This window comes from Gracilinanus agilis, chromosome 3 (assembly GCF_016433145.1).
Source record: "Gracilinanus agilis isolate LMUSP501 chromosome 3, AgileGrace, whole genome shotgun sequence".
In the NCBI taxonomy this organism is placed as follows: domain Eukaryota; kingdom Metazoa; phylum Chordata; class Mammalia; order Didelphimorphia; family Didelphidae; genus Gracilinanus; species Gracilinanus agilis.
In genome coordinates, this window is record NC_058132.1 from 142,677,410 (window position 1) to 142,701,683 (window position 24,274).

The following is a 24,274-nucleotide window of genomic DNA, read 5'->3' on the forward strand; positions in this document are numbered from 1 at the left end:
CATAGGTCTTTAAACAAAGCTGAGATGACCATTTCTTGGGTATATTGTAGAAAAGACTCTTGCTTAGGTATGGCTTAGACTAGATGGTTCCTGTCTCTTACCACTCTGAAGTCTAAGAGATCCTCTGAGTCTCATCCCAGAGCTTAACAAGAAAATGGTATGCAAACACAGAATGAGGGAGATCAGCTAGGTGTCAATTTATGTTAAAAAGACAAGAACTTTAGTAGACTGCAAGCTCAATATGAGCTAGTTGGAATAGAAGCTATAAAGAGAATTTGCTCTTAGTATAGGAAGCTCTGCTGCCCTCTGTCCTGGTCAGCCCATGTGAAGAAGAAGGACAACAGCCACTATTTATATATCACTTTAAGGTTCACAAAGCACTTTATACATGCTATTTCCTTTGATCCACACAACTGACCTGTGAAGTGGATGTTATTATTATTATCCCTATTTTGAAGATGAGAAAACTGAGGCGGAGAGAACTTAAGTGACTTTACTAGAGTCACACAGCTAGTCAATATGGGATATAGGATTTAGATGTTCTACCTACTGTACCACTTAGTTGTATGGAGAATTATTTTGCAAACTGAATACTATAGTTAAGGAAATAAGTTGATGAACTAGGGAATAGCCAGAAGAGAACAACTGGGATGGCCAGAACTTGGAGCTATATCATATAAGAAGTCATAAAGAAAGTGGTGTTGGTCACTTTTAGAAATGAAGATTTAGCAAGGGTGGTGGAGAGGATGCGATTGCTGTCTTAGGTATTTGAATGATTATCATGTTGAAGAGTGTTGAGACTTTTTAAACTTAGCCCCAGAGGGTAGAACTAGGAGCAATTGGGATAAGTGGGAGAAAGGCAAATTTCATTTGGATAGAAGCACAAGAAATTTGCTAACAATTAAAATTGCACAAAAGTCTTAATGGACTGCTCTGGTAGCTAATAAGTTACCGGATTTTCAAGTGGAGCACAGATGGCCACTCTTTGGGGATAGTACATCAGAGGCACTGTTCAAACATGGGTTTTACTCGATTAACTTGGAGGATCCACCCAACTCTGATTCTGTGTTTAAATCTAATAGCCAAGATTTAGAGAGATTCGAAGGTCATAAGTTCTTTCTTATTTGACTTGAAGCATGATACTAAGTTAGGCTTCTGGTTTCTGTATGGTGGTAATGTGGAATTGAGACCACCCCTGATCCTATGAAATACCAGTAAGAGTCTGTGGAAGTCTGTTACTTTCACTTCCTGGTCAGAAAAAAGGAAATACTGCTTGTGGGAACTGGCATGTAGTCATATCTGAATATTGCTACTGCCTGGAGGAAAAAGATAAAACTTCGTGGGTATACATATACATATACATATACATATACATATACATATACATATGTATTTGGGCTCACATTTAAGATACCTGTGCTTTTAAAAATCTCATTTCATGTTTTATATGATTGCATATCTAAAATCTGTGTGACACTGATTATCATCTAGGAGGGTGAAGGGAGAGAGAGAATTCAAGACTAACTTTTTTTTAATGTTGGAAACTTATTTTTACATATAGTTGGGGAAAATAAATTTTAAAAATTAACAAAAACCAAAATCTTATTTTTAATGTGAGCATTTCAAATACAAATTTAACATGCTTTCATGTTATTTTTAAAATTTTTCTTACTAGATTTGCCAGAATGTCAGTTGTTAGCATCACAGCCATCAAAAAAGAGAGATTGAGAGGCTTATGGGAAATTGGGCTTGTACAAAACCAGAGACTGTCAGAGCAGGAATGGACCTCAGAAATCATCTTATTCAGAAGGGGCTTTGCAATTTTTTTTCTTATGGACTCCTTGGACAATCTGATGAAGCATATGGACCTCTTCCCAGAAGAACATTTTTAAATGCACAAAATAAAATATGTAGAATTTACAAAGGAAAACAATCATATTCAAATTTAATTAAAATACATATTTAAAACAAGTTCCTAGAACCTGGGTTAAGAACACTTGATCTTGTTCAAATCTGTAGGGCATGACTAATTTTGAAAGAAGGGTGAATTGTATCTTAAAAGGTTTAGACTTTTCTCTCTATCATTATTCGAATAGAAAACAGAAAACCTAAATGGGTCTTTGTTCTAGTGCCACCAAACAATCAGAAAAAGGTGCTCTGCATATTAAACATCATTGTATAAGAAAAAAGTATCTCCTTGGTTTGTGTTTCAGAGTTTACAGACATGGTAGGTAAAGTGTTGGATTTGGAATCATAGAAGATAGGTTGTAATCTGAGTTCTGCTCTTTTCTGCCTGAATGGCCTTAGGCAAATCACTTAAGCTTTTTGGGCCTTCATTTCCTCATCTGTAAAATAAAAGTATTAATAAATTGGTAGCTTGCAAAGATTCTTCTGAGCTCAAAATCTCTGATCATATGGAGGCCAATCCATTGTGAAGTTCAAAGCTCATCATTGCTTTTGGATTGGAATCCAGCTACTACTCTTATTAGGGCCTTTCAAAATACTGCTTATTCATTAGGTAGAAAACATGTAAAGTTCTAAAACAATATTTAGAAAATTGAATTGTAATTTTATATGTGAATTTGCTGGTCATGATGACTTCCTTTTTGATAGGATAATGTGATTTATGAAAGACTGTCAGAGGATTCTCAGTTCAAGGAACAAACTTTGTGTCATCTTGAATATTTTGCTACAGAAGGTAAGTTATCTTAAACTATTTTTGATATTATCATTAGTAATAAAATTAGTGTCTACAATAATACTTTACACTTGTACAACACTTATTTACCTAGTGCTCTCAAAAGTCTCAATGGTGTCAAGAATTGAAATGTTAGTAATTCTGAATGCTTGTGACACATGCTTTATAATATATAGATATATGGATATATGCAGATATTCACATGTATGTGAATATGTATACTTGGATGTAGAAGACATACATTTGCATCTTTGGTCCAGAATAGTGATGAATAATCATGACTATTTCCAAAGCTAGATCTCATTGAGACTTTTAAAACTCTGTCATATTCTGTGTTTATGCCAGTAAGAATACTTATTCAGCTTCATATTGTACTCTCTTTATTCCTACAAGAAGTCTATAAACTAGTATGATCTATTCAGTATGCCTGAGTCTGGTGTCAGAGGCTGTCCTGTGGTAATGGAGACTTGAGAGTAGAAGATGGTCTCATGGATGGCATCCTTTGTCTGAGATCTTTGCAGTATCATTTTCTCACTCAGCGAAGCCTGAATTTTGGTCACCAAGTATATAGCTGAACCAGCCTCTGTAGTTAGTATGCTTATGACCTTTTCTTAACTCTATAACTGACTTTTCATCCCTTGATTATGGACACTGAATCTGTAGTGACTCATTCTAAGCATTCTCTGAGAGGCTTTAAATTAGGATTTTGGTTTCTGTCTTTCCTGCTTGTGAAGATGATAAAAATCATAAACCAGTGATGGCGAACCTATGGCACAGGTACCAGAGATGGCATACAGAGTTCTCTCTGTGTGGACATTCATGCTGCCCTCCCCAACCAGAGTTTGTTACTAGAAAGACAGAGGGACTCAGACGGAGCTGCTCCTTTCCCCTTCTCCACTGTGCCTAATGACATTTTTCCTCCCACATTACTTGTGCTTCCTCCTTCCTTGTCTGGGGTAAGGGGAGACCAGGGGACAAGATGGGGGAGTGGGGCGTGGCACTAGGTCTTGGGGAGAGACAGAACAGCACTAGGTCTAGGGGGTATTGTTGGGGTGGGGCCTGACACCTCATCTCTGAAAAAGTTCGCCATCTCTGTTATAGACTGTCTTGTCCAAGATCCTGTTTGAGCTTGCAATCTCCAGCCTCTGACATGCTTTTGTCTCTGGCATGAAAACATGAATCTCTTTCAGAGTACCTGGTATTTTTGACTGCTATCTTAATAAACATGAGTGTGCTCCAGGCAGGTCTGAGAATGTGTTTGCAGGGTAGGTAGGTGACTCGGTGGATAGAGATCCAGGTCTGGAAATGGGAGGTCTTGATTTCAAATTGGGTCTTAGATATTTCTTAGCTGTGTGATCCTGGGCAAGTCACTTAACCCTAGTGGCCTAGCCCTTACTTCTTTTCTGCCTTGTAACCAATACATAGTGTTGATTCTAAGATAGAAAAGGGTTTATATATATATATATATATATATATATATATATATATATATATTTTTTTTTTTTTTTTTTTTAAAGCGTTCTCAGAGATGTCAAAGAAATTTCCTAGTACCGTGCTGATTGATGACCCTCTGGTTAAGTTGTGGAATAAAGGGGAAATGCAATGATATGAATAGAGGTCTGGCCTTAGGGTCAGGAAGACCTAGGCTTAAAGTTTTGCTGACACATATAAGCTATTGTGATCCTGGGCAAGACATTTAACTTTTTGTGGCCCCAGGCAACTCTCTAAGTCTATAAGTTACAGGTGAGTTGGCCATATGTAGTGGTAGAGGGAGTTCTTGTAAAGGAGTTCATTATGCCTATGAAACTAACCCTTCCCCCTCAAAAAAGGGAAAAGCAATTGGAAATTCTAGCCCTTAAAAATGTAGCAATAACCATTGAAATAACTCATAAAGTTTGAAGTGTGAGAGAAGACTTTTGATTTTCATTTTTAGGAGGTGGGTTTCTCCAAACTGACGAAGGTTTTTCTACATTGTTTATTCTTCAGGTTTGAGGACACTCTGTGTTGCCTATGCAGACCTATCTGAGGAGGTCTATCAGCAATGGTTGACTGTTTATAATGAGGCCAGCGCAAATTTGAAAGACAGAACTCGGATGTTGGAAGAGTGCTATGAAATCATTGAAAAGGTAACTAGAACAGATGGTCTCTCTTTTACCAAATTAACTTCCATTTGAGTAGACTATTCTCATGAACACACAAACATAAAAAAACCCCATAGCTCTCATAACATTAATCTGGCATTTACCTCTTCCCCCCATGATCTTACTTATGTGAAGTATCTGATTTCTTTTAGAATAATTTAAAAGAGGCCAGGTATAAGCTCTAGCATTGCAGCCCTTCTGCTACTTTTCCTCTTATCACTTCATTCCAAGTTATCTTTCTCCTGAAAGGAAACATTGGACTTCATTAGGGCTTAGAACAGTTTATCCAGAAATACAAGTTCTATGCTCTAGTTCTTCTAGCTTTCCATATTCATGGGCTACTTTTTAGACAGTGTAAGTCTACTGTGCCCCTCATTAGGATTATTCTTTCTTCTCTGTAAATGTATGATATTAATTCCTGACCAATTTTGTCAAATATATCCTTTGATATTAAAATTCATTAGAGTTTGAAGTTATGTTTGTCAGTTTTGAGTTTGAGCTCAAAAGTATAAAATTAATGACAAAATCAAATATATGCAGATGAGTCGAGTCATCTGTTTGTGAAAAGAGGGCCCTGGAGGCCTGTGTGCTGGCCCTGACACTTTTTAAGGCTGTGACCATTGCCTAATTGTTTCACTTCTCAAGGTCTCAAATTTGAAATGTGTTAAATAAGGGTACTGGGCCATAGGATGTTCAACTTCTAGATATAAGTCCTATGTTCCTGTGATTTGAGGTCTTTGGGGAAGATGAACCTTTTAGGAACATCATTGGTTCCATTCAGTGCATCAGCGCAGTGAGCTAATTATACTGTGGTAGACCAAGAGAGATGGAATTTCCCTAAGTGAAAATTGGGCACAAATTATATTATTTACTTGACATATCTGATTCAACATATCTTAAAATTGGTTTTGTACCAGGTGGCTGTGTTAATAGGAGAAAACCTCAGGAGTTATTTATAAACTAAATGTAAATAAAAACAAATACTTGTTCTTTCAGTATTTGTCTTTTCCCTTCTGAGTAAACTCTTATCTGATTTGGTGCCACTAGGGGGCAATATTTCTACAAAACATTTTTTTTTTTAATGTTAGTAAGATGAGAATCCTCCCCTAAATTTTCCTGAATTTTAGACCAAAAAAAAAAAAAAAAAAAGGAATAATAAGTGGACATGTGGTTTCATTAGAAACTGAATAACTGAAAAAGGGTGCTCCAAAGAGAGGAAACTCTTACTACCAGTGCAGATCAGCACCTTCTCTATAGCCTTGAGCAATAAAAAGGCAAAAGAAAACAGGGTTGAAACCATGGATCTCTAGGCCATGAGTTTTATAAACTTTTCTTGAACTATAGCCACTAAGATTCTAAGAACTAGTCATTCTTCTGTATATTTTATTTCCCTGGAGAAGACCTCTGAAACCATTCCCCTCAGCTGATTTCCCTGGCATACATTAGAAGGGTGATAAAAGAAATTCCAATTGGCACCTACCAGAATAATCAGTCATAAAAGAAGAATGGCAGTGTCATAAGACCGAATTTCTCCCTTTGTGAGTTTTCTAGGGGATTATAATGATGGAAGACTGATAGAAGATCCAGCATACCTTCCTTTGGTATAAGTTTCTTGTAGCCACTATGTTAGGATCCCATATTATCAAAGTAAGTGAGACTTGTCCTATCGACCTATTGTCCAATTCTTTTGGATGTGCTCTCTGAAAGTGAGGACATCAAGACCTATGTTGGACTACTAAGATGTGTAAATAATATTTCAGAGGAAAGGAAACTTTCAAGAAGGGTTCACCTTTTGACAGTTAAATCTTGGGATATTTAACAATCCATATGAGTAAATTCAGTTTACTCACTGTCTATCTCATAAGTCTGGAACACTTTTCTGGACCTTACAGAAAACTTACTTTTATATGGCTTCAACTATGTTATGACTAAATACTTTAACATTGGTTAAAGGTAATTTTGGGGATGAAGGGGAACAGGTAGGTGACTGAGAGGATTGAGAGCCAGGCCTAGAGATAGGAGGTCCTGGGTTCAAACTTGGCCTCAAGCACTTCCTAGCTGTGTGATCCTGGCCAAGTCACTTAACCCCTATTGCCTAACCCTTACCACTCTATACATAGTAATGATTCTAAATGGAAGCCAAGGATTTTTTTAAAGGTATGTTGAGATAGCCAAGGTTAACACATATCAGCAAAATCAGGATCATATGAAGAATGAGAATGAAAGAATCTGCTAATCACAACATTGCTACAACTTTCTTTTATACTACTGACCAGAATGGGCTCAAATACAGGGTACTTGCTTTGGCATAGGGGGCAAGGTTGCCTGACTTGAATTCCTTTTCTGAAACTTTGAGGTCCTGATCTTTTCAGTTTCCACTCCCCATTCCGGGATGTGAACAGCCACATCAGATACTCTCCCCTGTTGTCTTCTCACTCCCACCTTCTTGCCTGGCTGCTTACATGTACACATAGTTCATAAAACACCTCCCAGGGAAGAGAAGAAATCCTGTGGTGCACTTTCAAAGTCTCTAGGCAGTTCAAAAAATGACTAATGAGGCTTGAAACAGAATGAACAGGTTACTCTATTGCTGCTCAGTTTCATGTTATACAACCTAGAGGGAAGAATTTGGGGGGAAGTGTTATATATGTAAAATATATATATTTCATATATAAGTATGTATATATATGTGTGTGTATATATGTATATATATGGAGAGAGAGAGAAGCATAGTAGTTGGCATTTATATAGCCTCTAAAGTTTCTAAAATGCTTTATATAACTTTATTTGGGCTGCACAATAACATTGTAAGACAGGTACTAAAGATATTATTATCACCACTTGGACAGATGAAAAAATTGAGTCTTGGAGAGGTTAAATGACTTGCTCATGTTTGCCCAATTAGTAAGCATCACAGACTATTTTAGGGGAAACCACAAAATGATATTCAGCATGCATTTGTCTCCCCTCCCCCCCCCCCCCCGCTGTGTGTGTGTGTGTATGTGTTGGGGCAGGTGGCATTTGAAATATTTAAATTTACCTATTCCATTGGTCTGGGACATTAATGTTGGCAATTTCAAGTGTTCTCTACTATAGATCAATGTTACCAATTTTAAGTGTTCTCTACCATAAATTGAGATCTCTGTCCCGTTAGAGTAAGTAGGATTGATGTCTTGAAAACCTTGTGAGCAAAGAAGACATGCCCATCTAGTTCTCCAAGGAGAGAGCTCATCTATTAAGTCTATGAATCACTACATGAAGACAAGTAAAATCTATGCAGATAATGCTGTAATCATATATTTGGAAGAGGAAGAGGGCATCACAGGGAATGCCCTCCTTACAAAGGATGTGTTTCTCATCTCCACACTCAGTTTCTTTTATCTTACCAAAATTCTTATGCCCTGGGAACCTGTAGGTTTCTTGTCTACAACTGACAGCTAGTGAGCAGGAAAAGCATAATTTTAATTAGCATGACAAGAAGCCCTTGGGGGATCTGAACATAGATCCAGGAAGGTTTAGAAGCTTTTAAAGAGCATTGAGAGATATATTCATGGGTGTTAAATGAAAGAAGCTCATCACTAGAAGGGAATGGGATAGCTGGTGATTTTTTTTGTTGTTAATTGGGTTTAATAGAGAGGTACAGAAACTTAACCTGAATTGTTTAGGTTGACTAACTCTTGACAAAAATGGCTACACAGATGGATTTAGGAAAATGTGATGAGGGCATTCATGAACCAATTAACAGTCAGAGCAGGAAAGACATTAGCTCATCTGACGAGGCCAAATCAAATCACTGAGAAACATTGAACATGTAATTAGAAATATTCAATAGATGGCTGACCACCTTGAGTTATATTCCTTTATGGGCAGATGATACAGGTAACTCCTAAGAACTATATTATCATTAAGCTAATTAAAAGGTATCTACTTAGACATAGCGCATAGGTGTGAGTCTAATATGTCAGTTGATCTCAAAAGAAGAAAAGAAGGTAGAAAAAAGTAATGCATTAGGAGAAAGGGAAAGGGAGAGGGAGAATGGGAGACATTCTCTCAAATAACTTATACAATGAAAGAGAAAATGTGAAGTGAGCAGCAGGCAGCAGACAATGCTTGACCCTCATTCTCACCTGAACCACTTCAAGGAGGGAAGGATGTATATACACACTCTACTGGTTATCTTACCAAACAGGGAAATAGGAGAGAAGAAGACTGAAAGAAACAGGGAGTAGAATAAGAAGGGTAGATTCAGGGAGGCAGTAGTATGAAGCAAAACAGATTCTTAAGAAGGGGACAGTGTGAAAAAAGAAGGATAAATAGGATAGGATGGAGGAAATACATAGTCAGCAATTATAACTGCGAATGTTAATGCAATGATCTCACTCATGAAACAGAAGTGAATAGCTGAATGGATTAGAAACTAGAATCTAAGAATGGGTTATTTAAAGAAGCACTTGAAACAGAAAAATATGCATAGAGAATTCAAATAAGGAGTTGGATCACAACCTATTATACTTCAGCTAGAGTTTAGAAGGCAAGGATAGCAATTATGATCTCAAAGTAAAAACAAAAATAGACCTGGTTAAAAGAGATAAGGAATCTAAGTTTCGCTACGTGGTGCTATAGAGATGGACAATGAATTGATACCAATATTGAACATTTATACAATATATATGGTATACTATACAAATTCTTGAGGGAAAAATTAAATGTTACAAAAATAAATATAAAGTAAGACTATATGAATGGGGGACCATAGTTTTACCCCTCTCAGACCTAGATAAAGCCAATCATGAAATAAATGAGAAAGAAGTTAAGGAGATGGATAGAATTTTAGAATGTCAGGTATAATAGACCGGTGCAGAACATTGGTAAGAAATAGAAAGGCATTATGTCTACTTCTCATCTGTGTATGTCACCTTCACAAAAACTGACCATGTAGTAGGGCATAAAAACCTTAAAAACAAATGTGTGTAATAAAATTATGTTCAATAAATCACTTTGGAAGCATAGCATAAAATTAATTAGAAACCAATCCTATATAATGAATGGGTCAAAAAACAAATCATAGTAACAATCAATAATTTCATGTAGGATTATGAAAATAAGGCAATGCCAAAATTTAATTTGACTCTAAACATTTACATTAATAAAAGAAGGTGCAAATCAATGAATTGGGCATGCAAATGAAAAGCTTTTTTTAAAATCCCCAATTAAACACCAAAACACAAATTCTAAAAATCAAAGGAAAAAATAATTAAATTGAAAGTATGAAAAACAAAACTAGCATAAAAAATGAAAAGGGTGAATTTTCAGTGAAAGTGAAATTAGAGCAATTATTAGAAGATATTTTACTCAACTATGCCAATAAAACCAACAATATAAATGAAATGAATGAATATTTACAAAAAATATAATGGCTCAGATTAATAAAAGAGGAAAGAGAAAGCTTAAGTAACCTAATCTGAGAAAAAAGAAATTGAATCATCCATAAATGAGCTTACTGGGGGAAAAAAATCCCCAGTACAAGATGGATTTGCAAGTAAATTCTACCATATATTTAAAGAACAATGAGCTCTAATGCTATTTAAACTGTTTGAAAAAAAAGTAAGAAAAGAATCTTACCAAATGCTTTCTGACCATATGGTTCTGATACCTAAACCATGGGAAGAAAAACGGAAAGGAAATTATGAACCAATTTCTCTAATGAACATTGATGTGAAATTTTTGAATAAAATACTATCAAAGACATTGTGACTATGTCAAATACCCTATGATCCTGCAATTATGACCAGATTGGAATGTAAGACTCTTAGGTAAAATATACAAAAAATTGACCATATCAATAACAAAAACATCCAAATATTCATATGATTATATCAATAGAGTCAGAAAAGGCTTTTTTGACAAAATCCAACACATTGCTATTAAAAACACTAAAAATCAGGGGTCGGCTGGGTAGCTCAGTGGATTGAGAGTCAGGCCTAGAGACAGGAGGCCCTAGGATCAAATCCGGCCTCAGACACTTCCCAGCTGTATGACCCTGGGCAAGTCATTTGACCCCCATTGCCCACCCTTACCACTCTTCCACCTAGGAGCCAATACATAGAAGTTAAGGGTTTAAAAAAAAACAAAAACAAAAAAAACACACTAAAAATCACAGGAATAAATGAAACTTTTCTTAAAATAAGTTGTATCTATATGAAATCAAAAGCAAATATTATTATAATAATGACAAACTGGAAATTTTTATAAGATCAAGGGTGAAACAAGGCTGCTTATTACCAACATGATCTCTCAGTATGGTATTAGAAAATGCTAGCTATAGCATTTTGATAAGAAAAGGAAAGTAAAAGAATAAATATAGGCAAAGAGGAAACAAAACTATCACTTTTTTTTTGCAGCAAACATGATGGCATACTTAGAGAACCTTAGATAGTAAACTAAAACACTAGCTAAAACAAATATCTTGAGCATAGTTTCATAATATAAAATAAACTCCCATGAATTATGAGCATTTCTATATATGACCAAGAAAACCTAGTAAGAAATGACATTGAGAGATTCCCTTTAAAATAACTGCAGAAAACATAAAAAAAACTTTGCAGTCTATTTGCCAACACACACACATAAGAATTATATGAACAAACGCAGTTGCAAAAGTCTTTTCAGAGATTTAAAATGCAATTTTAAAACGGAGACTTAAATGGAGATTTTAAAAACTGGAGAAATGTTAATTGCTCATAGGCAGGCCAAGCCAACATAATAAAAATGATGATACTTAAATTATTTTAATTATTCAGTGCTATACCAATCAGACAACAAAGACTTACTTTATAGATCTAGAAAAAACAATGAAATTCATCTCAGGGAAGAGAAGTTAAAAAATGTCAAAGGAATCATTGAAAAAATCATACAGGAAGAGGTCTAGCAATAACAGATCTCAAACTATACTACAAAATAGTTATCATCAGAACAATTTGGTGCTGGAAAAGAAATAGTGTTGATCAATGGAATAGATTAGTTATTCTATATACAGAAGCAATTGAGTATACTGATTTAGTGTTAGATAAACCTAAAGATTCCAGCTATTGGGACAAGTACTCAATAAAAATAAAAACTACTGAGAAAAAGAGAAAGTATTTCTGGTAGAAACTGGGCACAGACTTAGTGACTTAAATCAATACAATGATGCATGACAATTCTGCTCTCCATCTATTCACCACTTAGTCCCAAATAAAATTGGAATCATTATCTCTTCATTTTCCTTCCCCATTGAATATAATGATATACTAATTCTTACTGTTTCTAGCCTTATAATATTTCTAAACACATGGCAACTGCCTCTAGTTTAGGGCAACAGTCTCTCTAGTTTAGGTCCTAATCACCAGTTAACGGGACTATTATTATAATAATCTCCTTATTATATATAGTTCAAGTATTCTCTGACTCTAATCCATCTTCCACATAGTTGCCAAAGTGGTTTTCCTAAAAGGCAATTCTGAGCATATTGAACTCTGACTTTTTCTAGCCCACTTTCAATACTCAGTAAAGTCTTATGTCTTTCTGTTACTCCTAGGATCAAGTACAAACTTCTCTGGGAACTTAGAACCTTTCAAAACCTGGTTCCATCCTACCTTTCTAACTTTAATAAATAAATAAATATATATACCCACAAATATATATATACACATACATATTTCTCCTCTACACAATTTATGGATGTCCCTCACATATAATTCTATGTGAATTCCATATGAATTCCATATGAATTCTGTGCTGCAGCTTGAACTCCTCTCAGCAATATGGATCCCACATAGTGTATTGGTCTTCTCCCCTGCTCCCATCATGTGCTTTTTTATGAAATATAAGTTTACTCCATTTTTTTCTCTTTTCCCATTTCTCTTAATATTATCTATTTTTTACCTTTAGTTTTATATATATACATATACATATATACACATATATATATACATACATGCATATATCTTGACATTTCATCCTATGAACAGTTTGTCACTGTTCCCTCTAAGTATACTTCTTCTAGCTATCCTGATGATGATAGCAATTTTTAAGAGTTACCAATATCATCTTTTCTTATGGGAATACAAATCATTTGAAGTTATTCATTTCCTTAAAAAAATGTTTTTCCCCCTCTCTTTTGGTGATTCTCTTGAATTCTGTGTTTGGACATCAAATTTTCTGTTTAAGTCTGGTCTTTTCTTTATGAATGCTTGGAAGTCATCTATTTTATTAAATGACCATACTTTCCTCTGCAAGAATATAGTCAGCTTTGCTGGGTAGGTGATTGTTGGTTGTAAGCCTATTTCCCTTGCTTTCCTGAACATTGTATTCATCCCTTCTGGTCCTTCAGTGTAGATGCAGCCAGATCCTGTGTAATCCTAACTGTGGTTCCATGGTATCTGAATGACTTCTTAGCAGCTTGTAATATTTTTTACTTGATCTGGTAGTTCTTGAATTTAGCTATAACGTTCCTGGGCGTTGTCATTTGGGGATTAAATTTAGGAGGTGATCTGTGGGTTCTTTCAATCTCCACTTTTCCCTCTTGTTTGAGAATGTCAGGGCAGTTTTCTTGGATAATTTCCTGTAGGATGATGTCCAGCCTTTTCCTTTTGTCATGGTCTTCCCATAGTCCAGTAATTCTCAAAATGTCTCTGCTGGATCTGTTTTTCCAGATCTGAGGTTTTGTCAATGAGTTGTTTCATATTTTCCTCAATTTTTTCATTCTTTTGATTTATTTTATAGATTCTTGCTGCCTTGTGAAATCATTTGCTTCTAATTGTTGTATTCTAATTTTTAAAGACTGAATTTCATCCCTGGTTTTTTGGTCATCCTTCTCCTTCTGGTCTGATTTTCTTTGTAGGTCATCTTTCACTTCCTTTGCCTTGTTTTCAAACTGGTAAATTTTAGCTTTCAAGGCACTATTTTCTTGTATTTTCTTTTCCCAATTGTCTTCAGCCTCTCTTGATTATTTTTTTAGTTCTTGAGTTAGTTGAATTTTGAGTTCTTCTAAAGCCTGTGTTCATTTCACTGGAGTTTCTGTGTTTTTTTCTTGGTATTCCTTGGTCCTCCTTTGATCCATTTGCTTTTTGTTCATTTCCTGGATAGAAGCTGTCAATTATAATATCTTTTTTCTTTTTCTGTTGTTTACTCATATTTTTTCCTTCTTTTTCCCCTGTAATTGGCTGTAATCTTGCTCCTTTGATTATTTACTGGATTTTGGGGTTTGGGCTATTCAGTCCTGGAAGGGCTTCTTCTCTGCTCTATTGACTTACTAGATTAGTGGGCCCTGAGGCCAGATCTTCCCCAGGTGGTAGTAAAAGCTAAAAATGTGATTTCGACTACTTTCACTGCATTCTACGGGGGAGAAATGTTGGAGCTTTCCTGCCCTCTGAAGACTAATTTGCTGTACTGAAAAGATTAAGCCAGGGTAGAGTTGATCTGCAGATCTTAATGTTCCCTGAGGTCAAAATCCTGAGGGGGGGGGCAGTGGAAGATGGAATGTTTGGCTGCCCTCCTTGAGCTTCTCCTCCAGCTGCCTCCCTGCCATCTGTGATCAAAGCCTTGAGTCTAGCCCAGCTATGCCAGCGAGGTACCCCCTCCAGACTAGAGTCCTTGCCTGCCCAGAGATTCCAGGATCTGCTGGAGACTCAATACATTAGGTGGGGGAGGGAACCTGAGATCTTCCTTTTTACTCTCCCCTTGAACCCGAAAGTTCAAGAATTCAAATGTGGAAATAGGTCTTGATAGAGGACACATGTAAAAACAAGTGGAAATGTACATTGGCTGCTTGGGGTGGGGGTGAAGGGTGGGTGGGTAGAGGGGAGAGTAAGAACATGAATCATGTAACCATGGAAAATGTTTCAAAAAATAAAAATTAAAAAAAGGAAGTTCAAGAATTCAGGCTTTTTTTCCCACATACCTTTTAAGTTAGGTTTAGCAGGCAGATCCCCTAGCTCTGTTCTGTTGTCAGATTTGGTTTTCTGTCCCATTGAAGCCCTTTGTCCTTGATCGGTGTTGAAGGGTTTACAGAGGTCTGGAGCCTTGCTGCTTCTAAGCAGCCATCTTCCCAGAATTCCTCTAATATCATCCTTATACAACTTACCCACTCTTACTTATCTACTGTAACTTTTATCCATGTGCTTTCCTAAGTGTTCTATAGGAATTCTGTCAAAATGTACTGGGGAACCTTTCTCTAGGCTTCAATCTTATTAGAGAGCCAATGCTTTTCTGTGTTATACCTAGCTCTTGCTATCTGACTTTGTTATGGTTCAGTCATTTCAGTCACGTCTGATTCTTCATGACCTCACTGGAATTTTCTTGACAAAGATATTAGTGTTGTTCAGTTTCCTTGTTCAGATTACACAACAGACAAACTGAGTCAAATCAGGTTAAGCGACTTGTCCAAGAAAACACAGCTAGTGTTTAAATGTTTGCCCAGGGTCATATAGCTGGATTTGATATCAGGAAGATATGTCTTCCTGATTCTATGTAGTCTTCTTTTGACTGTACCACCCAGCTGCCCCACTACGTACCTAGGATACCTCCTTTTCCACTCATGCATCTCTTTAATATGTTTTATGCTGCTGCATGAATATGTGTGTATATATTATTGGCTATATACTACTGCCTATTCATCCTTACCATGGGTTTCTCCATTATTCTTAGGGTCATCTGCAGTTTTTGTGCTTCTATTTCATGACTAGAAACTATATAACATCATTGAAAGGATGCTGGAATTAAAAAGAGGCTTGGTTTTTGTTTCATAGAAGGACTTTGAATTGTTGAAAGCACCCTACAATGTTCTAATTGCAAGTTCTCCCGCTTTCTTTTTTGTTCAGTTCTGGGCTCAGCTGCTTGTCCAGCAATAGTTCCTGTGTAAGAGAGTTTTCCAGTCTTGCTTACACTGGGGAAATCTCACTTTTAAACTGCATTTTTATATTCTGTTATGTGAAGGCATGTAAGGCAATTTTTATTCTTCAGTCCATAATTTTGACATCTATAAGTGAAATGTGGTGGTTAGATGTATAAGTTAACTTGAGCTTCCATTTGCCATATGTCATCTTTTTGCCTCTTCCTCATATAAAATATTTTGTTAGAAGTTCATGTCTTTTGTGGCACTGAAATAAAATAGCCTCTGGAGTCATTTCTCTTAGTCTTTGTTCCCAAAAGGAACAGAATTTGCCTAAGATAAACATACAGATGGCAAAAGGATATGTTGTATATGATTTCAGTGAAAGCATGCTTGTCAAAGCCCTGTGGTATTCTTTTAAAGTCATAAAGTATAACACAGGAAACTGTGGATAAAGCACTAACCATCCATTCTAGGGTACATAACATCAGAGACCACAGCCCACTTGAGAGCCATTCTCTTGACTACTATGTCACCAGAATCTTCCTGTCAGTGATTGGCTATAACCTTCAGGTACCTCTCAAGATAATAGAAAGGTTGTGGTTTGTGGGAGAATTGGTTTCATAGTGTAATTAGAGTACTATTATCTAAGCACCATCATGGAACTGCTGGTAGGTGACTGGGAATGTTTTCTAACACAATCTCCAGAACTCTCAGATATAATTTTTTTATTTTTTTATTTTTTTTATTTTAAACCCTTAACTTCTGTGCATTGACTTATAGGTGGAGGATTGGTAAGGGTAGGCAATGGGGGTCAACTGACCTGCCCAGGGTCACACAGCTGGGAAGTGTCTGAGGCCGGATTCAAACCCAGGACCTCCCATCTCTAGGCCTGGCTCTCAATCCACTGAGCTACCCAGCTGCCCCCTCTCAGATATAATTTTATTATGATTTATTTGAAATTTGGGTTTTCCCTTCACCCTTTATAATTTCAGTTCAGTAATGAAACTATGATCTCTTTCAATGAGGGCGCTCCTTCAAGTGATCCAGATTGCAACTTTTCCTTGACTTTCTGTCTTATTTGACTCGCTTCCACTTCTGCATATAAATCTACCACAAGGAGGTCTACTCAGTATGTTGGGAAACATTCTTTTGATTTTGCATACTTAGCAATGGAGTATGTCATGAGTGTAAAGAAAATGGAATAAAGCATTTATTTAGTTCCTCTTTGGTTATTTTCTATTTGTCTTGCACATAGCTTGCTTTATGTTCATTCATTTGTATTTTGTCTCCCTATTAGATTATAAGTTTTTTTTGTGGTCAGGGATTGTCTTTTGACTTTTTTTAATCTCTAAAGCTTGGTACAGTGCTTAGCACATAGTAGATACTTATATGTTTGATTTATTTTCAGGCACTAAGTCTCTCACTTGCTCTCTTTCTCTTTCTCTCATCTGTCTCTCTCTCTTTCTGTTATCTCTCTCTCTCTCTGTCCTTGTCTCTCTCTTTCTCTTTCTCTCCCTCTCGCCCCTTTTCTCCACATATTTATATATGCCCCTATACATATACACACATATATACGTACACATTACATCTGCATCCCCCTCACACATAATTTCAATTAGTGAAAAAAAATAATTTTATATAATATTCATCTTAAGTGTATGGACACTTTTCAAAATAAACAAGAGAGATCATAGTTTGATATGGATTAGGCCTGAATTATTTTTTCATTTTTACTAATTATTTTATATGATTATATTTGAAATTGTTTCAGTTCTCATTGTGACCATACATATGGCTATAGGACTAGCTTATACGGTAGAAAGAAGCCAGACAGCTAGGTTGAAACCCTAGTTCTATCCCTTATTAGCTGGGTGACCTTGGGCAAAGGTCTTTTATCTGTAAAATGAGGACATTGAACAGATCACCTCTAAGGTCCCGTCAGACTTTTTCTATGTCATCCTTGTTGCCTGATAATTTCACATGAGGAGATAATAATGATGCTATAATGTAGCAAGAACCTTAAACTCCTGGAAGCATCAGTAGGTTTGTGGAAAAAAACAAGCAAACCTGGACTAAATTATGGGAAAACTGCAGCATACTTAGAGGAGGGAAGACTGTGATTCTGAGGAGACTTGAAACTATGGCAGATGAAGGTCAGTTAAAGGAAGAGATGTTTTAGCTTACCAGGAATATAGTAGCTGTTTTCAAGTATTTCCATCTGTTTTAGAATGATTAAACTTGTATTCTGTGGGCTTCCAGATGGCAAGACTGGAACTAGTAAATGGAAGTGCTAGGAATATAGATTCTGGCTCAGCAGAAGGAATTTACTAACAATGACAATGATCTGAGAATGAATCAGTGTTGTAATGGCATGAATTCGCCATTGCTGGAAGCATTCAAATATAGCCTAGATGACTTGTTGGAAATGGTGTTGAATGGGCCAGGTAATACTCAATGACCTAGAAAGTTCCTGTCTAAGCCAATAATTCTCAGATTCTCTTTTTTTGCTGGTTCAGAAAGGTAAAACAGGACATGTTAGGCCTATGGTCTCTTCAGTCAACTCTACTAGCTCATCATCCACAACTTGTGCCCGGTCTCTGCATGGTTCCCAAGGTTCTGTCTAAGGGCCTCTTTTCCCTCTTCTTTCTCTCGGTAATCTTTTCAGCTCTTGGGTTTAACTATCATCTCTATGCAGGTGACTCCCAGATTTATATATCTAGCACATCTGTCATGACTATTAATTCTACATTACTAGCTGCCTAGTGGACATTTCAAACTAGATTGCTATGGACATGACTCAACATGTCTAAAATTGACCTCATTATCTTTCTTCCTAAACCCTCTGCCAGAATCTTCCTGGTCTCTTGGAGGCACCATCACCTTTCCAGTGTCTCCAGTTTGTAATCGTGGTGTTACCCTAGACTCCTCTCACCCCACCTATCTAATAACTAATCACCAAAATCTTACCCTTTCTACCTCTACATCTTTCATCTGATTCATTACTCATATCACTCCTGCCTGATTCAGGCTCTCCTCACCTCTTGCTTAAATCATTGCCACAGTCTCAAATGGTCTTTTAATCTTAAGTCTTTCCCTACTCCAGCACATCTTATATACTACTGCCAAAGTAAATTTCTTTAGCTATAGATCTCACCATGTGCCTTCCTTAACCAACCAACTCCAATGGCTTCCTATTGATTCTTTGATGATATAGAAACTCCTCTGTTTAGCTTTGTAAGGTCTGATATAATAACAGTCCCTACTGTTCTTTCCAGACTCGCTGGATATGACTCTGCCTCCTGGACTTTTCAATCTGGCCAAAATGTCTTTCTTTCTTTCTCTCACTAAAATTCCATGTGCCGGATCTATGCCTTTGCAGTGATTGCTCCCAAGCCTGCCTGTCTCCATGCACTCCCTCCTTCCCTCGGCCTCAGAGGGCATCCCTTGGGTTAAGATCCTCTGCATGTACCATTTTCCTAATGAAGTCTTTCCTCGTCCCCTCAAAGGGCTAGTGTCCTCTCTCAGGCTACCTTGTATATGTTTGTATTTATTAACTTTTTACTTATGCTGTATATATTTTATATGTACTTGTCTCCTCCTTTAAGTCTGGCTCATTGTGAGGAGAGATTATTCATTCTTTGTACTTGAATATTCCTGGCCCTGGGCACACAGTAGGTACCTAATAAATGTTTGTTAATTAATTGAGATACAAAGTAACAGGCTTTCTATATAGAGGCATCAGTATATGAGCTATGCTAACTGGTCAAAAGCCAGACTATCCATTATTGGGTATAAGGAACTTCCAGGAGGAATTGTTACTGATAAAGATGAACAACCATTTAAGCAACGTAAAGAATTAGACTACCTGCAGCCCTGCCTGAGGTCACCCACCCAATATGGCAGGCTGTACTTGAACTCTGATCCTAAGACCATTTCCTCCATCCACTCTTCCTCTCTTAATAATAATGATTTTAATATAATGTCTCATATTTCTGTGGCATTTCTTTGTAAAGTGTTTTATATTCATTATCTTGTTTAAGCCCTTCTCAAAGTGTGTAAACGGTAGTCCTCTAGTCTACAGTCTACTGTAACTGAGTCCTCATTGAAGTGCTAGCAATTATATTGGGCACTGTTTTAGAGAATTTTGACTTGATATGTTTTTTTTCCATTCTGTGACACCCAGCTCTAGTACTGTAGGTTCTCTTTTGCCAATTATATTGCTAAAAATGTGTCCCAAGTATTTGAAAATTTTGTTATGTTTTGCAATTTATCACAGTGACACATTATGGAATAATAGATGAAATTCTTCCTCATCCCTCTCCAGTACTTAAATCCCTAGTAAAAATAAATCTTAAAAAGGTATAGATTTTGTGTATAGATTACAATACAATATCTATTATGCTTTGGATCATTTTAACATTACTTGATTGATTTTGAAACAATCTCATCAATGAGATCCAAAACATTTGTGTTTGGATTATCTTTATAATTATTTAGATTAATTAGGTTATCTTTAGAATCTAATTACATGTGATTTTCGTCAAACCATAATTAAGGAATATTGAATCTTGGTTACACATAATGACATATAGGCATAGCCTATTTAATGTCCTATATATTTTCCTGTAATTAGATGCTGAAGGAGCAATGAATTTAGGCTAATCAGGATTTTTTATTGTTGATGTTACCTTTGAGTATATTCAAAACTGTAACCAATTCAAAACTTTATTTTGTTTAAAAATTTTAGAACCTTCTGCTTCTTGGAGCTACAGCCATTGAAGATCGTCTTCAAGCAGGTGTTCCAGAAACAATATCAACCCTAATGAAAGCAGAAATTAAAATATGGATCCTAACTGGAGATAAACAGGAAACAGCAATCAACATAGGTAATAGATTTTTAAAGTGATGATATGTCGAAGCTAATTATAGTGATAACAAATGTGTTCTAATGTCCAGGATAGGTAGCTGATGTTCTGCAGTTGTTACAACTTTAATGGAAATATGGAGCCCAATGAAAAATTCCTATTGAAAATCAAGGGAAAAGTCCCTTGAAAGTAGGAGGTTCTTAACAGTTTTTGTGTGCTATGGATCCCTTTCATAGTCTGGTGAAGCCTGTGGACTCTCTTTCACATCATTGAAGGAAATGCTAAATTGCAGTTAGAGGTTAGTGGAAGTAAAGATTTAATTTTATTTCCATCTAAGTTTATGGGGTCTCCAAAATCAATCCACTGATTATTTGAGGAACTCCTGCTTAAGAGCCCTTGCTCTAACTAAAGGGAATATGTCTGAAAAGGTATTAAGATTTTTTTTGAGGAAAGGCAAAGATTATTGGGAGGTAATGTGAAAAGGAGGGCTGGGCCACAAAGAAGGGTAGGAAAGCAGTTTGTCTGGGTCTTGTGCTGCCCAGGCTGTGGTGAGGGCCTTATCTGGCTCAAATCTGTTGTTGTTCTGATTTTCTAAGGTAATGTTTTCTTCTGTATGTAACCTATACCATCCTTCCTTTGTTTCAGATCTCTCTCATTTTTTTGCTTGAAAAATGTCTTATATGAGTTTCTATTCAATCTTTGTACTCTTTGTAAGCTCAAATTTAGTCACTGAGAATGAGGACCTATAATAGACTTTTCTAGCCCCATAACATAAAATGTAAGATATAATTTTAAATAATGTATGGTTTTATATAAACTGCTTTTTTTTCCTTCATAACTTTATATGAGTATATATTATTTTCTCATTTTGGACATATAGTTTATTATGGATGAATAACTTTGAAGTGATTTTATATGTATGTTTATAACTGGTTTTGATTATTTAGGGACTCATCCAATTTGTGAATTTTCCAGGCTCTATTTCCTTCAGTCTGTACATTAGACTTATTTAGTGCTTATTAATACCAGAAAGAGACAAAAAAGGAAGGTGAATTAGAAATCAGTGCAATTGCATTTGATAACAGGTTAAAAATAAGTTTAGGTGTGGAACAAATTGTATGTGCTAACCAAAATTAGTTTTGAAGATTATCTTTAGAATTTAATTACATGTGATTTTCATAAACCATAATTAAGGAATATTGAAGCTTGATTACCTATAGTGACATATAGGCATAGTCTATCTAATGTCCTATATGTTTTCCTGTAACTCATTATGGTAAATAAAAAGCATTATGGGGGCAGTTAGCTCTGTAGGAACAATTATATCAATGGGCGATCAGCCGAACAACGCTGTGATGAAATTTCACAACTTTGTAATGGGGTTTGATTTTAATTTGCTAATGATATTGCAAAACATTATTGGTTAGGGCAACATTTTTGCAGGATATTTGTATGTAGATGACTTAATACATTAGGCAAGTAGATGGCTTAGTGGATAGAGGGCCAGACCTGGAGACAGGAAGTCCTGGCTTCAACTCTGACCTCAGATACTTCCTAGCTATGTGACTCTGGGCAAGTCACTTAACCCCTATTGCCTAGGCCTTGTGGCTCTTCTGCCTTGGAACCAATACACAGTATTGATTATGGAGAAAAAAAAACTTAGCATACTAATATTTACACATATACAATTGACTCAGCACCTTCAGAGTAATCCTCTTATAACATTAGTTACTTGCATTTATGTCACTATTTATTCATTGCATTTATTCAACTCCTTTGGAGTTAGTTTTGAGATCTGTTAAACTTGCCCTTTTGAATATCCTTATTGGTGACTATCTTGATTTATTTTTTGGTGACTATCTTTAGAGGAAGTATTTGACTTTTGGAAACAAATTATTCACAGTCACGGATGGAGAGTTAGGTAGTGATTTGGGTTACTACCTGGAGGTTTTTTTTTTTTAAGTAAAGCATGACTAAAGTGGCAAGATTTTGTGTGTGTGTGTGTGTGTGTGTGTGTGTGCACGCACGCGCGCACTTGCACATGTGTTTATGAGAGACAGAGAAAGAGAAGTGTGGGGAGTGGTGGAGGTGTACACTTAACTACTTCCGAAGACCCAGCTATAGAATACATCTTGAATTCTAGAATTCTTAGAGGGTATCTTGCAAATGACTATCATTGGTTATGATGAGGACTAAGCAAGACTGTGAAACTGATTCAATACAATTTCCCTATTGCTGGAAAAACCCCTGGAAGTTCATACTCTGCTGATGTCTATGACATTAGCATTGTAAAAAAGGATGGTCTTATTGTAGGATGATAATATATGGTACCCTATTTGGAGAAGATATACCTGATAAATTCTGAGAATAATCCTCTAGGGCCTCACTGTATGGAGAGGCAAACTTGTAGTCGAGCCCCAGGCTCTTGCAATTCCTAATGAGCAGGAAAGACTTTAAGCACAGTCTGGGCAAAGGACTGTAGATCTAGCTGTCAGACAGCCTCTTCTGCTTGGCTTCAGGAATATAGATTTTATGGCCATGACAATTCTTGAACACCATCTACTAAATGACAGAAGTGTTCCAATCTCTGTCAGTGGAGGCATTTTGCAAATCCATGAAGTTACAGGTTTTTGACTAAAAAACATAGATGGAGCCTCCAGTCCCTGATACCCATTATTTGGAATAACAAGTCACCAAATATGGGAATGGCTAAAATGACCAGTTTACACCACGAGCTGTTTTCTATGTGGGAATGTTCTGTAGACCTTTGGGGTAGTAGAAGTCAGTATTGCCTGTAGGAGCTTTTGATTTTGAGAAGGAACAGTTCTTTGTGTGGATTTTTTAATGTATTGCAAGCAAAAAAATCTGAATTTTGCTTTTTATGACACTAATGAAAATGTATATATTATCTATACTTTTGTCCCATTATTTCAGATCTTCCTTTCTTTTCTACTTGAAATTTGACTTGTGTTTTTTTCAATCCCCATGCTCTTTGTAAACTCAAATTTAGCCACCATGAATTGCCTTGTGGAAATGGTGAAAAAATTGGGTTAGATTGTGTTGATATGGTATTAGAGTGGAAGGATAATTGTCCTCTTTTTCTATTGCTCTAAATCTGTCCAAATAACTTTGTTGTGAGTGTAGCACTTGAGGGTGCGTATGTGTGTGCACACGCACACATGTGTGCAGGCAGTACATGCACGCACATGAGCATGTGATTTTTTTTTTTTGCCTGAGCCAACCAAAGTCTGGCCAAGTTCTGTACATACATGAGAACATACTGGCTAAAGCTCAATCTAGATAAGATAGATGTGTTGCTGCTAGGTAAAGGAATTTTTACCAGCTTACTGAATAAGGCTTTCTTTATCCTTTGTCCTCAAAGGCTTCCAGCATAATTTAGTGATATTTCTTGATTCACAGACAGTGGCTTCTTATTGTATCTGCATTATACTGACTCATTGTCAAAGAAGGTTCACTGCTCAAGTCATAATACAGAGTCCCCTCACCTCTCAGATTATATTTAATTGGCTAATAAAAGAAGCTATCTGAAAATTATGACTGATTTCAAATGAGAAAAGCCTCCTTGAAAACTGGAGGCTTTGTCAAAGTACTATTTCTCCCCATCTCCACCTCATCTTCTACCTCTAGCAAACTAGTAGAGGTTTGCTAAACTCCTGTGTTCCTCAGTTTAAATAGT

The 24,274-nt window shown here is 36.3% G+C and overlaps 1 protein-coding gene across 1 annotated transcript in view; it reads left to right on the forward strand.

Moving 5' to 3' along the window:
- Positions 1 to 24,274, forward strand: part of ATP8A2 (ATPase phospholipid transporting 8A2) — a 727,903-nt gene that overhangs the window by 195,901 nt on the left and 507,728 nt on the right. Inside the window, exons 24-26 of the mRNA XM_044668968.1 lie at positions 2,614 to 2,698; positions 4,685 to 4,824; positions 20,460 to 20,598. Coding sequence (XP_044524903.1) covers positions 2,614 to 2,698; positions 4,685 to 4,824; positions 20,460 to 20,598 — 364 coding nt within the window. The remainder of the gene's footprint in view (positions 1 to 2,613; positions 2,699 to 4,684; positions 4,825 to 20,459; positions 20,599 to 24,274) is intronic.